Raw genomic sequence first — 13881 nt, forward strand, 5'->3', positions numbered from 1 at the left:
AATCACCAACTCCATCACCTCCGTCCCCACCATCACCACCATTTTCAACTGCACCTGCACATCAATCATCGTCACCACAACCACCATCATCACAAACACCTCCACTATCACCTCCATCACCACCACCTCAACCTCAATCACCATCACCACCACCAGCATCATCAACTCCACCTTCACCATCACCACTACCTCCATCATCATCAACATCCCCATCATCACCTCCATCTCAATCACGATTTCCAACTGCACATCAATCACTATCACCATCATCACCTTCACCTTTACCAGCCTTCCATTTCCAACTGCACATCAATCACCATCACCATCACCACCACCAGCATCATCACCACCAACTCCATCACCTCCACCTCAATTACCACCACCTCCATCACTTCCACCTCCACTTCAATCACCATCCCCATCACCACCACCAGCATCATAACCTCCACCTCCACCATCACCTCCATCATCATCATCAGCACCATCATCTACCCCCCTCAATCACCATAACCACCAGCATCACCTCATACATCACCTCCACCATTTCCAATTGCACAGTAATCACCATCACCATCATTACCTCCATTTTCACCATCAATTCCATCTCCATTTCCACCACCTCCACCTCAATCATCATCACCATTACAACCACCTCCATCACCATCACTTACACCTCAATCACCGTCACCATCAGTATTACCAGCATCATCACCTCCACCATAACCTCCATCACCACAACCTCCACCTCACTAAACACGACAAGCATCATCACCTCCACCTCCACCATCACCTCCATCACCAACTCCATCAACATCAACTCCACCTCAATCACCATCATCATCACAACCACCAACCATCACCACCTCGACCTCCATCACAACCACCTCAACCTCCATCACCTCAACCCCATCACTATCACCATCACACTCACCACCTTCATCACCACCACCATCATCACCTCCACCATCACCTTAATCTCCATCACCACCACCTCCACTTCCATCAACATCCATCACCTCCACAATTTCCAACTGCATATCAATCACTATCATCATCATCGTCTAAATCTTCCCCATCACCTCCACCACCTTCACCTCAATCACCACAATCAGCATCATCATCTCTACCTCCACCTCAATAAACACCACAAGCATCATCACCTCCACCTCGACCATCACCTTAATCACCACCACCTCTAAAACCATCACCTCCACCTCCATCACCATCACCACCACCAAACCATCATCACTTACACATTCACCTCCACCATCACCTCCATCATCACCACCTCTATCACAACCACCTCCACCTCAACCTCATCACTATAACCATCACACTCACCATCTTCATCACCACCACCATCATCATCAGCACCATCACCATCATCACCACCTCTACCTCAGTCATCATCACCAGCGTCATTAACTCCACCATCACTTATACCTCCATCACCACTACCCCCACCTCCATCACCATCACCTCAATCACCGTTTAAAACTGCATATCAATCACCATCACCATCACCATCATCACCACTAGCATAACCTCCACCTCCATCACCTACACCATCATCACCACCACTTCAATCACCATCACCATCAGCATCACCAACTTCATCATCATCAGCAACATCACCACCTCCACCTCAATCACTATCACCACCAGAATCGCCACCTCCATCAACTCCACCATTTCCAAATGCACATCAATAACCATCACCATCACCATCATCACCATCACAATAAACACCTCCACCTTCACCATCACCTCAACCTCCATCACCACCATTTCCACCTCAATCACCACCACAAAAACCATCACCTCCATCACAATCATCTCCACCTAAATCACCATCACCATCACAACCACCAACATCATCGCCTCCACATTAATCAACAACACCTCATCTTCCATCACCTCAACCTCAATCACCACCACCTTCATAACCACCAACATCATCACCACCTCCACCTCAATCACCATCACAACCACCAACATCATCACCATTCACCTCCACCACTACCTCCACCTCCATCACCAGCACTTCCATCTCCATCACCATTACCTCAATAATCATTCCCAACTGCACTTCAAACATAATTACCATCACCATAATCATTTCCACCTCCACCATCATTTCCACCTAAATCACCATCACCATCACCACCACCAGTATTATCACCTCCACCAACACCTCCACTTCCATCACCACCACCATCATCACCTCCACCTCAATCACCATCACCACCAGCAGTACCACCTCCATCACCTTCACCAATTCCAACTGCACATCAATCACCATCACTATCAACATCATCACCACCACCTCCACTTGAATCAACACCAGCATCATCACATCCCCCTCAACTCCATCAAAACCACCTCCATCACCATTACCTCCACCTCAATCATCATCATCACCGCCAGCAGCATAACCTCCACCTCCACCATCAACTCCACCATACTAAAGTCACTTCCACCTCAAACATCATCACCTCCACCTCAATTACCTAAACCTCAATCACTATCACCATCATCCTTACCATCACCTCCATCGCCACCACCTCCACCTCAATCACCTTCACCTCCACCAGCATCAGTTCCAACTCAACCTCAATCACCATTACCATCATCACCTCCACCTCAATCACCATTTCCAACTACACATCAATTACCATCACCATAACCAACATCACTTCCATAATCACCTCCACTTCGACCTCAATCACAATCACCATCACCACCACCAGCATAATCACCTTCACCTCGAACAACACCTCCAACTCCATCACCATCACCTTCATCAAAATAACCATTTCAAACTGCACATCATTCTCCGTCACCATCATCACCTCCACCTCCACCGTCATGATCACCTCAACCTCAATCCCCATCACTATCACCATCATCACCTCCACCACCATCACTTCCACCACTATCACCTCCACCTCAATCACCATCACCATCATCACCTCAACCTCCATCACCTCCAACTCAATCATTATCCCCATTACCACCAGCATCAACACCACCTCGAACATCACCTCCATCATCACCACCACCAGCACCACCTCCACCTCAAAAACCATCACCATCATCACCTTCAGCTCTACCTCCATCTCAATCACCATCCCAAGCGCCATCGCCAGCATCATCACCTCAACCATCATCTCCATCACGATCACCATCATCACTTCAACCTAATTTACCATCACCACAAGCATCACCTTCACCATTTACAACTAAACATCAATCACCATCACCATCAACACCTCCACATCCATCCCTACCACCTCCACCTCAATCATCATCTCCTGCATCACCACTATAACTTCCACCACCATCACCATCATCACATCCACATTAATCACCATCCCAATCAACACCACCAGCATCATCACTTCCACCTACACCATCATATCTATTATCACTACCATCACCTATTCCACCACCAACATCATAACCTCCACGTCAACAATCACCTCGATCACCGCCACCATCAACTCCACCTCAATCACCATCAACACCAGCATCACCTCCACCATTTCCAACTACACATGAATCACCATCGTCATCAGCTCCGCCAGCATCAAAGCCTCCACTTCCACCATCAACACCACCAGCATTATCACCTACACCACCACCACCACCTCCATCACCTCCACCTCAATCGACATCACCATCACCTCCATCATCATCACTTCCACGTCCATCACCTAAACCTTTTCTAAATGCACATCAATCACCATCATCATCACCATCATCATCTCCACCTCAACCATCACCTCCATCACCACCAACTCCATCACCATAACTCCACCTTAATCATTATCACCATCACCACCACCAACATCATTACCTCCACATCCCCCATCACTGCCACCTCCGTCACCACCAACTTCATCACCATCACCTCAACATTCATCACCTCAACCTCAATCACTATCACCATCAACACCATAATAACCTCTATCACCACCACCTCCACCTCAATCACCATCACCACCACCAGAATCATCACCTCCACCTCCACCACCAGCATAACAACCAAGTCCACCTCCACCACCATCACCATCATCAACTCCACCTCAATCATCCTTTCCAACTGCACATCAATCACCATCACCATCACCATCATCATCTCCACCTCCACCGTCACCTCCACCTCAATGACTATCACTATCACCATCGTCACCTCCACCACAATCTCCACCACCACAATCATTGTCAACTCAATCACCATCACCATCATCACCTGAAACTCCATCCCCTCCAACTCAATCACTATCCCCATCACCACAAGCACCGTCACCTCCACATCCATCATCACCTTATCACCATCACCATCACCTCCTCCACCTCAATTGCCATTACCATCATCACCTCCAGCTCCACCTCAATCACAATCCCCATCACCTCCTCCATCTCAATCATCACCTACACTATCACCTCCATCACTATCACCATCAACACCAGAATCACCTCCACCGTTTCCAACTGCACAACAATCCGCATCGCCATCAACACCACCACCTCCACCTCAATCATCACCTCCAGCACAATCACCACCATCACCTCCAACTCCATCATCAACTCCACATAAATCACCATCACCATCAACACCACCAGCATCATCACCTCAACCTTCACCATCAACACCACCAGCATTATCAGCTCCACCACCATGGTTACCACCTCCATCACCATCACCTTCACCTCAATCAAAATAATGATCACCACTACCATCACCTCCACCTCCATCACCATCACCTCCACGTCCATCACCTAAACCTTTTCCAACTGCACATCTATCACCATCATCATCACTATCATCACCTCCACCTCCACCACCACCTCCATCACCAGTACCTCCACCTCCATGGCCTGGACCATTTTCGAACTGCACATCAATTACCATCAACATCTCACCATCAACACCTCCACCTCAACAATCACCTCCACTTCAATCAGCATCACCTCCATCACCATCACTTCCACCACCACCACCTCAACAACAATCATCATCACCTCCACCTCCATCACCTCCACCACCACCTCAATCACCATCCCCATCACCACCACCAACATCACCACCACCTCCACCTCCATCACCTCATCTTATCACTATCACCAACATCAACTCCACCTCCATCACCTCCGCCTCAACCATCACCACCATCAGCAACACCATCATAAACTCCACCTGAATCACCATCACTACCAGCATCCTCACCTCCATCACCTCCACCATTTCCAACTGCACATCCATCACCATCACCATCATCACCTCAACGTTCATCACCACCTCCACCTCCACCTCCACCACCTCCATCTCTACTTCAATCACCACCACCAGCATCCTCACATCCACCTCCATCACCAACACCTTCATCACCATTACCTCCACCTCAATCATCATCACCATCACCACAACCAGCAACATTACCTCAACCTCCACCATCACTTCCACCTCCGTCACCACCACCTTCATCACCATCACCTCCAACTCCATCAGCTCAACCTCCATCACTTTCACCATCACCACCATCATCACCTCTATCACCACAACCTACACCTCAATCACCACCACCACCACCACAAGCATTATCACCTCCACCTTCACAATCACCTCCACCAGCATAACTACCAAGTCCACCTCCATCACCATCACCGTCATCAACTCCACCTCAGTCACCATTTCCAACTGCACATCAATCACAATCACCATAACCATCATTACTTCAACAATCACCGCCAGTCCCACCTCAATCACAATCACCATCACCACCACCAGCATCAGCACCCCATCTCAACCAAAGCCTCAAACTCCATCACCATCACCTCCATCAAATCAACCATTTTCAATTGCACATCAATCACCATCACAATCACCATCATCACCTACACATCCACCATCACCTCCACGTCAATGACCATCACTATCACCATCGTCACCTCAACCACAATCACTTCCACCACCATCACCTAAATCACCATCACCACCAGCATCACCTTCACCGTTTCCAAATGAACATCAATCACCATCACCATCACCATCAACACGTCCACATCCATCACAACCACCTCCACCTCAATCATCACAGCCAGCACCATTAAAATCATCACCTCCACCTTCATCACCTCAACCTCCATCATCCTACCATCATCACCTCCACATCAATCACCATCCCCATCAACAACACCAGCATCATCACTTTCAATTCCACCATCACCTCCATCATCTCCTCCACTTCAATCACCATCACCATCATCAACTCAAGCTCCACCTCAATTACCATCCCCATCACCATCGCCAGCATCTCCACCATCACCTCCATCACCATCACCATCATCACCTCCACCAAATTCACTATCACCACCAGCATCACCTCCACCATTTCCAACCGCACATCAATCACTATCACCATCATCATCAACACTTCCAAATCCATCACCACCACCAGCATCACCACTATAATCTCTACCATCATAACCATCATCACCTCCATCTCCATCACCTCCACCTTAATCACCATCCCCATCACCACCACCAGCATCATTATCTCCACCTCCACCATCACTACCTCCATCACTATCACCTCTACCTCCATCACCTCAACCTCAATCACTTTCACCATCACAACCACCACATTGGTCACAACCACCATCATCAGTAGCACCAACAACATCATCACCATCTCCACCTTAATCAACATCACCATTACCTACACCAGCATCATCACCACCACCTCAATCACCATCATCACCTCCACCTCAATCACCATTTCCGACTGCAAATCAATCACTATAACCATCACCTTCAACTTCACCATCCCCTCAACCTCAATTGCCATCACAAAAACCACCAGCATCATTATAACCTTCACCTTCAACATCAACTCCATCTCCATCACCATTACCACTACAAGCATCATCACCTCCAACTCCATCACCACCACCTCCATCCCAATTACCTCAATCTATATCACCATCATCTCTTACATCACCATTACAATCATCACTTATCCTCAATCACCAGTATCACCTCCACATCTATCACCACCACCTCCACCTCAATTACCATCCCCATCACCAACAACAGCATCATTACCTCCAACTCCACCATCACCTCCACCCCCATCAACACCACCATCATCACCTCCACCTCAAATACAATCACCACCAGCATCACTACCTCCATCACCATCACCTTCACCTCAATAACCACCACCAACATCATTACCTCCACCATCACCACCACCACAACCTCCATCAACAACACATCATCACCTCCATCTCAATCACCATTGTCAACTGAATATCAATCATCATCACCATCATCACTTCCACATCCACCATCACCTCCACCTCCATCACCACCAACTTAATCACCATCACCATAACCATTTCCTACTGCACACCAATCACCATCACCATCACCACCAGCAGCAGCAGCATCATCACCTTCACACCAACACCATCATCTCCACCTCCATCACCATCACGTCCACCGTCATCACCTCAACCATTTCCAAATGCACATCAATCCCCATCACCATCACCATCATCACCTCAACCTCCATCATCACCACCAGCTCCACCTTAATCACCATCAACATCACATCAAACCACCATCACCTCCACCACCATCAGCATCATCACCTTCACCTCAATTACATCACAATCATCACCTCAACATCCACCATCACTTCCACCTCCATTAACTCCACCTCAATCACCATCCAAATCACCACCACCAACATCATCACCTGCACCATCTCCTACACCTCCACCATCATCATCTCCAATTCAACCAGCACCACCCCCTCCACCATTTCAAACTGCACATCAATCACCATCACCATCACCATAATCACCTCAACCTTCACCATCAGATTCACCTGCATCACCACCACCTCCACCTCAATCACCACCACCTCCACATCCACCTCCATCACCATAACCATCATCATCTCCGCCTCAATCACCATTTTCAACTGCAAATCAATCACCATCACAATCACAGTTATGACTTTCAAGTCCACCATCTCCTCCACCTAAATTACCATGACCATCACCACCAGCAGCATTATCACCTTCATCTCCATCATCATCTCCACCACCATCACCATCACCTCCATCACCATCAACTCCACCTTAATCACCATCACCACCATCAGCATCATCACCTCCATCTTCACCATCACCTGCATATCCATCACCACCACCTCCATCACAATCACTTCCATCTTCATCACCTAAACCATTTCCAACTGCATATCAATTACCATCACCATCACCATCGTCACCTCAATCTGAATCACTATTTCCACCTCCATCACCACCACCCCACTTCAATCACCATCACCATCGCCATCATCACCTACACCACCATTACCATCATCATTTAGAATTAATCACCATCATCATTTCGACCTCTATCACCACCACCTCCACCTCAATAACTATCCCCATTACAACCAACAGCATCATTATCTCCACCTCCATCTTCACCTCCACCCCCATCACCCCCACCTCCACCTCCATCTGCAACCTCGCCACTATTTCCAACTCCACCTCAACATGAATCCCCATCACCTCCACCATCAACACCACATTCATCACCACCTCCATCACCTCCACATCCACCACCACCACCATTTCCAACTCCACATCAATCACCATTATCACAACCACCACCAACTACACCTCAATAACCACCACCATCACCACCACCAACATCACCACCTCCACCATCTCCAACCTTATCACCATCATCACCACTACCCCAATCACTATTTCCAACTGCATATGAATCACCATCACCATCAACATCATCATTTCTACTTCCCCATCACCTAAACCTCTATCACCACACCCTCCATCACCATTACCTCCACTTCCATCACCTCAACCATTTCCTACTGCACACCAATTACCTCCAACATCACCATCATCACTTCCATCTCTACCTTTACCTTCACCTCAATCACGATCACCACCTCGAGCATTATCACCACCAACATCACCTCCACCTCAATCACCATCACCACCATCATTAACTTCACACTACCAACATTATCACCTCCACCCCCACCATCACCTCCACCTCCATCACCACAACCTTCATCACCTCCACCTCCATTACCTCAACGATTTCCAACTGCACATTAATTACCATCACCAACACAATCATCACCTCCACCTCCACCATCACCTCCCTCTCCATCACCAACACTTCTACCTTAATAATCAACACCATCACCTCAAAGCACCATCACATCCGCCGCCATCACCATCATTACCTTCACCTAAATTACCGTCACCATCATCAGCTCAACCTCCACCATTACTTCAACCCCCATTACCTCCTAAATCACCATCCCCATCATCGACACCAGCATCATTAACTCCACCATTACCCCCACTTCCATCACCTTCACCATCATCACCTCAACCTCAATCACCATCATCACCAGCATCACCACTTCCATCACCTCCACCATTTCAAACTGCACATCAATCAGTATCAGCATCAGCATAATCACCATAATCACCTCAACCTTCACCATCACCTCCACCTCCATCACCACCACCACCTCCACCTCATAAACCACCTTGCTCATTATCATCATATTATCACCATCCACCACCTTGCTCATTGCCATCATGACCATCACTATCCACAACCTTGCTTATCACCATCATAACCATCACCATCCACCGTCATGCTCATCACCATTATAACATAACTGTCCACCATCTTGTTCATAACCATCATAATCATGACTTTCCACCACCTTGCTCATTACCATCATATCATCACCATCCACAACCATGTTCATCACCACCATAACCATCACCATCCACCACCTTGCTCATCAGCACCATAAACACTACCATCCACCACCTTGCTCATCACAATAATGACCTTTATTATTCATCATCTTGCCCCTCACCATCACTCTCCAAATCCTTGCTCATCACCATAATGACAATTAAATTGTGAACATCCCTATCTGTCATTCACGCTCATTATCATCATAACCTTCACTATACACAACCTTGCTGATCACCATCATGACCGTCACCATCCACCACCTTGCTCATCACCATCATGATCATCACTATCCACCACCTTGCTCATCACCATCATGACCACCTCCATCCACCACCATCATACCATCACTATCCACAATCTTGCTCATCATCATCATGATCATAACTATTCACCACCTTGCTCATCACCATCATTACCATCACCATCCACCACCTTGCTCATCACCATCATGACCATCACCATCCACCACCATGCTCATCACTATCATGATCATCCCATTATGACCATTACCATCAACCACCTTTTTCATGACCATCATGACCATTGCTCATTAGTATCATGACCACGACCACCACCTCGGTGCTCATCACCATCATGACCATCACCACCACCACCATGCTCATCACCATCATGACCAAGACCACTACCACGGTGCTTATCACCATCATGACCATCACCACCACCACCTTGCTCATCGACATTATGACCACAACCACCACCAGGGTGCTCATCAACATCATGACCATCACCACCACCACCGTGCTCATAACCATCCTGACCATTACCACCAAAACGGTGCTCATCACCATCATGCCCATCACCACCACCACGGTGCTCATCACCATCATGACCATCACCACCACCACCTTGCTCATCACCATTATGACCACAACCACCATCACCATTGTGCTCACCACCATCATGACCACAACCATCATCAACATCGTGCTTACCACCATCATGACCACAATCACCATCACCATTGTGCTCACCACCACCATCACCATCGTGCTCACCAATATCAGCACATCCACCACAACGACAACCGTGCTTACTGCCATAAGCACATTCACCACCACCACCACCACCACCGTGCTTACTACCATAAGCACATCCACCACCACAACCACTGAGCTCACCACCATCAGCACATCTGCCACCACCACCATCGTGCTCACCACCATTATCACATCCACCACAACCACTGTGCTTACCACCATAAGCATATCCTCCACCACCACCGTGCTTAACACCATTAGCACATCCACCATCAACACCACTGTGCTCACCACCATCAGCACATATATCACCACCACCATGCTTACCACCATAGGCACATCCACCATCACCACAACCACTGTGTTCACCACCATTAGCACATCCACCACCACAACCATCCACCACCACTGTGCTTACCACAATCAGCACATCCACCACCACTGTGCTAACCACCATCAGCACATCCAACACCTCAACCATCACCATGCTATCCACCATCAGCACATCCACCACCACCACCATGGTGCTATCCTTTATCAGCACATCCACCACCACTACTGTGCTCACCACCATCATCACATCCACCACCACCACCGTGCTCACCACCATCATCACATCCACCACCACCACCATGCTCACCACCATCATCACATCCACCACCACCACCGTGCTCACCACCATCAGTCACTGAAACATGGAACCTATTCAGTCACTTATTGCAATAAAACTCTTATACATAATTCAAATAAATATCATAATTAAAGAAGCAAATATCATATATATGAATTAACGTGCTTATATTTCACGAATATTGTTTAAAATTAATTTAAATATGTTCACTACACTAATATATCTACATTGCTGTAAACTGTTTTCCACTTCTCAATTCATGAGTCTTTTCTACCAGTCTATTATAAGCCACGTGCAAAATTATACATATGAAGCCTCATAATTGTTCAACTTTTTAAATAAAGGTAGTATATAAGAATATACACGAATATGAAATAAACATTTTCTGATACCTGGGTTTGGTTAAGAAAATCTTGGGAAAGAATGCTGGTGCCTTTTAGTATTTTCGCTATAAGATTTAAAAAAACATCAGAAAATGTCATTTTCAGTTTTCATGGTTTTCTTAAAAAATAAATCAGATTTGTTAATTCAAAGAACATTTTAGAAAATAAATCAAAAATATTGATTAAATAATAAAGATTTGAAAATTCACACCACAATCATGACCACCACCATCCACCATCGTGATCACCACCATCTTGACCACTACCATTACTTCAATGCTAATCACCATCATGACCACAACCACCATCACCATCGTGCTCACCACCATCATAACCACAATCACCATCACCATCGTGCTCACCACCACCATCACCATCGTGCTCACCACCTTTATCACCATCGTGCTCACCATCACCATCACCATCGTGCTCACCACCATCATGACCACAACCACCATCACCATCGTGCTCACCACCATCATAACCACAATCACCATCACCATCGTGCTCACCACCACCATCACCATCGTGCTCATCACCACCATCACCATCGTGCTCACCACCATCAGCACATCTACCACAACCACAACCGTGCTTACCACCATAAGCACATCCATCACCACCACCACCACCACCGTGCTTACCACCATAAGCACATCCACCACCACCACCACTGTTCTTACCACCATCAGCACATCCGCCACCACCACCATTGTGCTCACCACCATCAGCACATCCACCACAACCACCGTGCTAACCACCATAAGCACATCCACCACCACCACCGTGCTTACCACCATTAGCACATCCACCATCAACACCACTGGCTCACCACCATCAGCACATATATCACCACCACCATGCTTACCGCCATAAGCACATCCACCATCATCACCACCACCACTGTGCTCACCACCATCAGCACATCCACCATCAACACCACCGTGCTCACCACCATAAGCACATCCACCATCACCACCACCACAATCAGCACATCCACCATCAACACCACCGTGCTCACCACCATCAGCACATCCACCACCACCACTGTTATTACCACCATCAGCACATCCACCACCACCACTGTGCTTACCACGATCAGCCCATCCACCACCACAACCACCACCACCATCGTGCTATCAACCATCAGCACATCCACCACCACCACCACCACTGTGCTATCCACCATCAGCACATCCACCACCACCACCACCACCACCATGGTGCTATCCACCATCAGCACATCCACCACAACCACCGTGCTCACCACCATCACATCCACCACCACCACCGTGCTCAGCACCATCAGTCACTGAAACATGGAACCGATGCAGTCACTTATTGCAATAAAACTCTTATACATACTGGTAATTCAAATAAATATCATAATTAAAGAAGCAAATATCAAATACATTAATTAACGTGCTTATATTTCACGAATATTGTTTAAAATTTAATTAAAATATGTTCACTACACTAATATAATTGCTGTTAACTGTTTTTCACTTCTCAATTCATGAGTTTTTCCTACCAGTCTATTATAAGCCACGTGCAAAATTATACATATGAAGCCTCATAATTGTTCAACTTTTTAAATAAAGGTAGCATATAAGAATATACACGAATATGAAATAAACATTTTCTGATACCTGGGTTTGGTTAAGAAAATCTTGGGAAAGAATGCTGGTGCCTTTTAGCATTTTCACTATAAGATTTAAAAAACCATCAGAAAATGCAATTTTCAGTTTTCGTGTTTTTCTTAAAAAGTAAATCAGATTTGTTAAGAACATTTTAGAAATAAAAAATGGTCATTTAATAATAAAGAATTGAAAATTATGTCCATAAATTTTAGGCAAAAATGATAAGCTCATGAAGAAGATTATTTCAATGGTGGCTGTTTTCTTTCTATTTAAAATAACAAAATTGATCCGACATTTCTCCACAATTTAAAATGCATTATAGGTTATTTTTACTTTGAGCAAATTTTAATACAAAGGAGTGAGCAAAAAATACAACATATCTTTGTTA

At 46.5% G+C, this 13881-nt stretch overlaps 1 protein-coding gene across 1 annotated transcript; it reads right to left on the bottom strand.

Annotated features, from left to right (window-relative positions):
- Window positions 1-667: 667 nt before the first annotated feature.
- LOC128235644 (uncharacterized) lies at window positions 668-1788 on the bottom strand. Its single transcript, XM_052950448.1, has 3 exons — window positions 1613-1788; window positions 1128-1290; window positions 668-823 (listed from the first exon to the last, which is right to left on the bottom strand). Exons 1-3 carry the CDS (start codon window positions 1786-1788, stop codon window positions 668-670), a joined length of 495 nt encoding a protein of 164 aa, XP_052806408.1.
- Window positions 1789-13881: the final 12093 nt, after the last annotated feature.

Source organism: Mya arenaria, chromosome 5 (assembly GCF_026914265.1).
Source record: "Mya arenaria isolate MELC-2E11 chromosome 5, ASM2691426v1".
In the NCBI taxonomy this organism is placed as follows: Eukaryota; Metazoa; Mollusca; class Bivalvia; order Myida; family Myidae; genus Mya; species Mya arenaria.

Bases quoted from the DNA above. Each gene is read 5' to 3' on its own strand.
- LOC128235644 (XM_052950448.1), bottom strand. From the start codon at position 1,788: ATGGTGGTGATGGAGGTTGAGGTGATGGTGAAGGTGGAGGTGTTTATT. The intron at 1,291-1,612 runs GTTGGTGATGCT...TGGTTGTGATAG, and splicing joins ATGTTGCTGATGATGATGAA to AGGTGGTGATGATGGAGGTG. The intron at 824-1,127 runs GTAGAGATGATG...ATGGTGATTGAG, and splicing joins TGGTGTTTATTGAGGTGGAG to GTGGAGTTGATGTTGATGGA.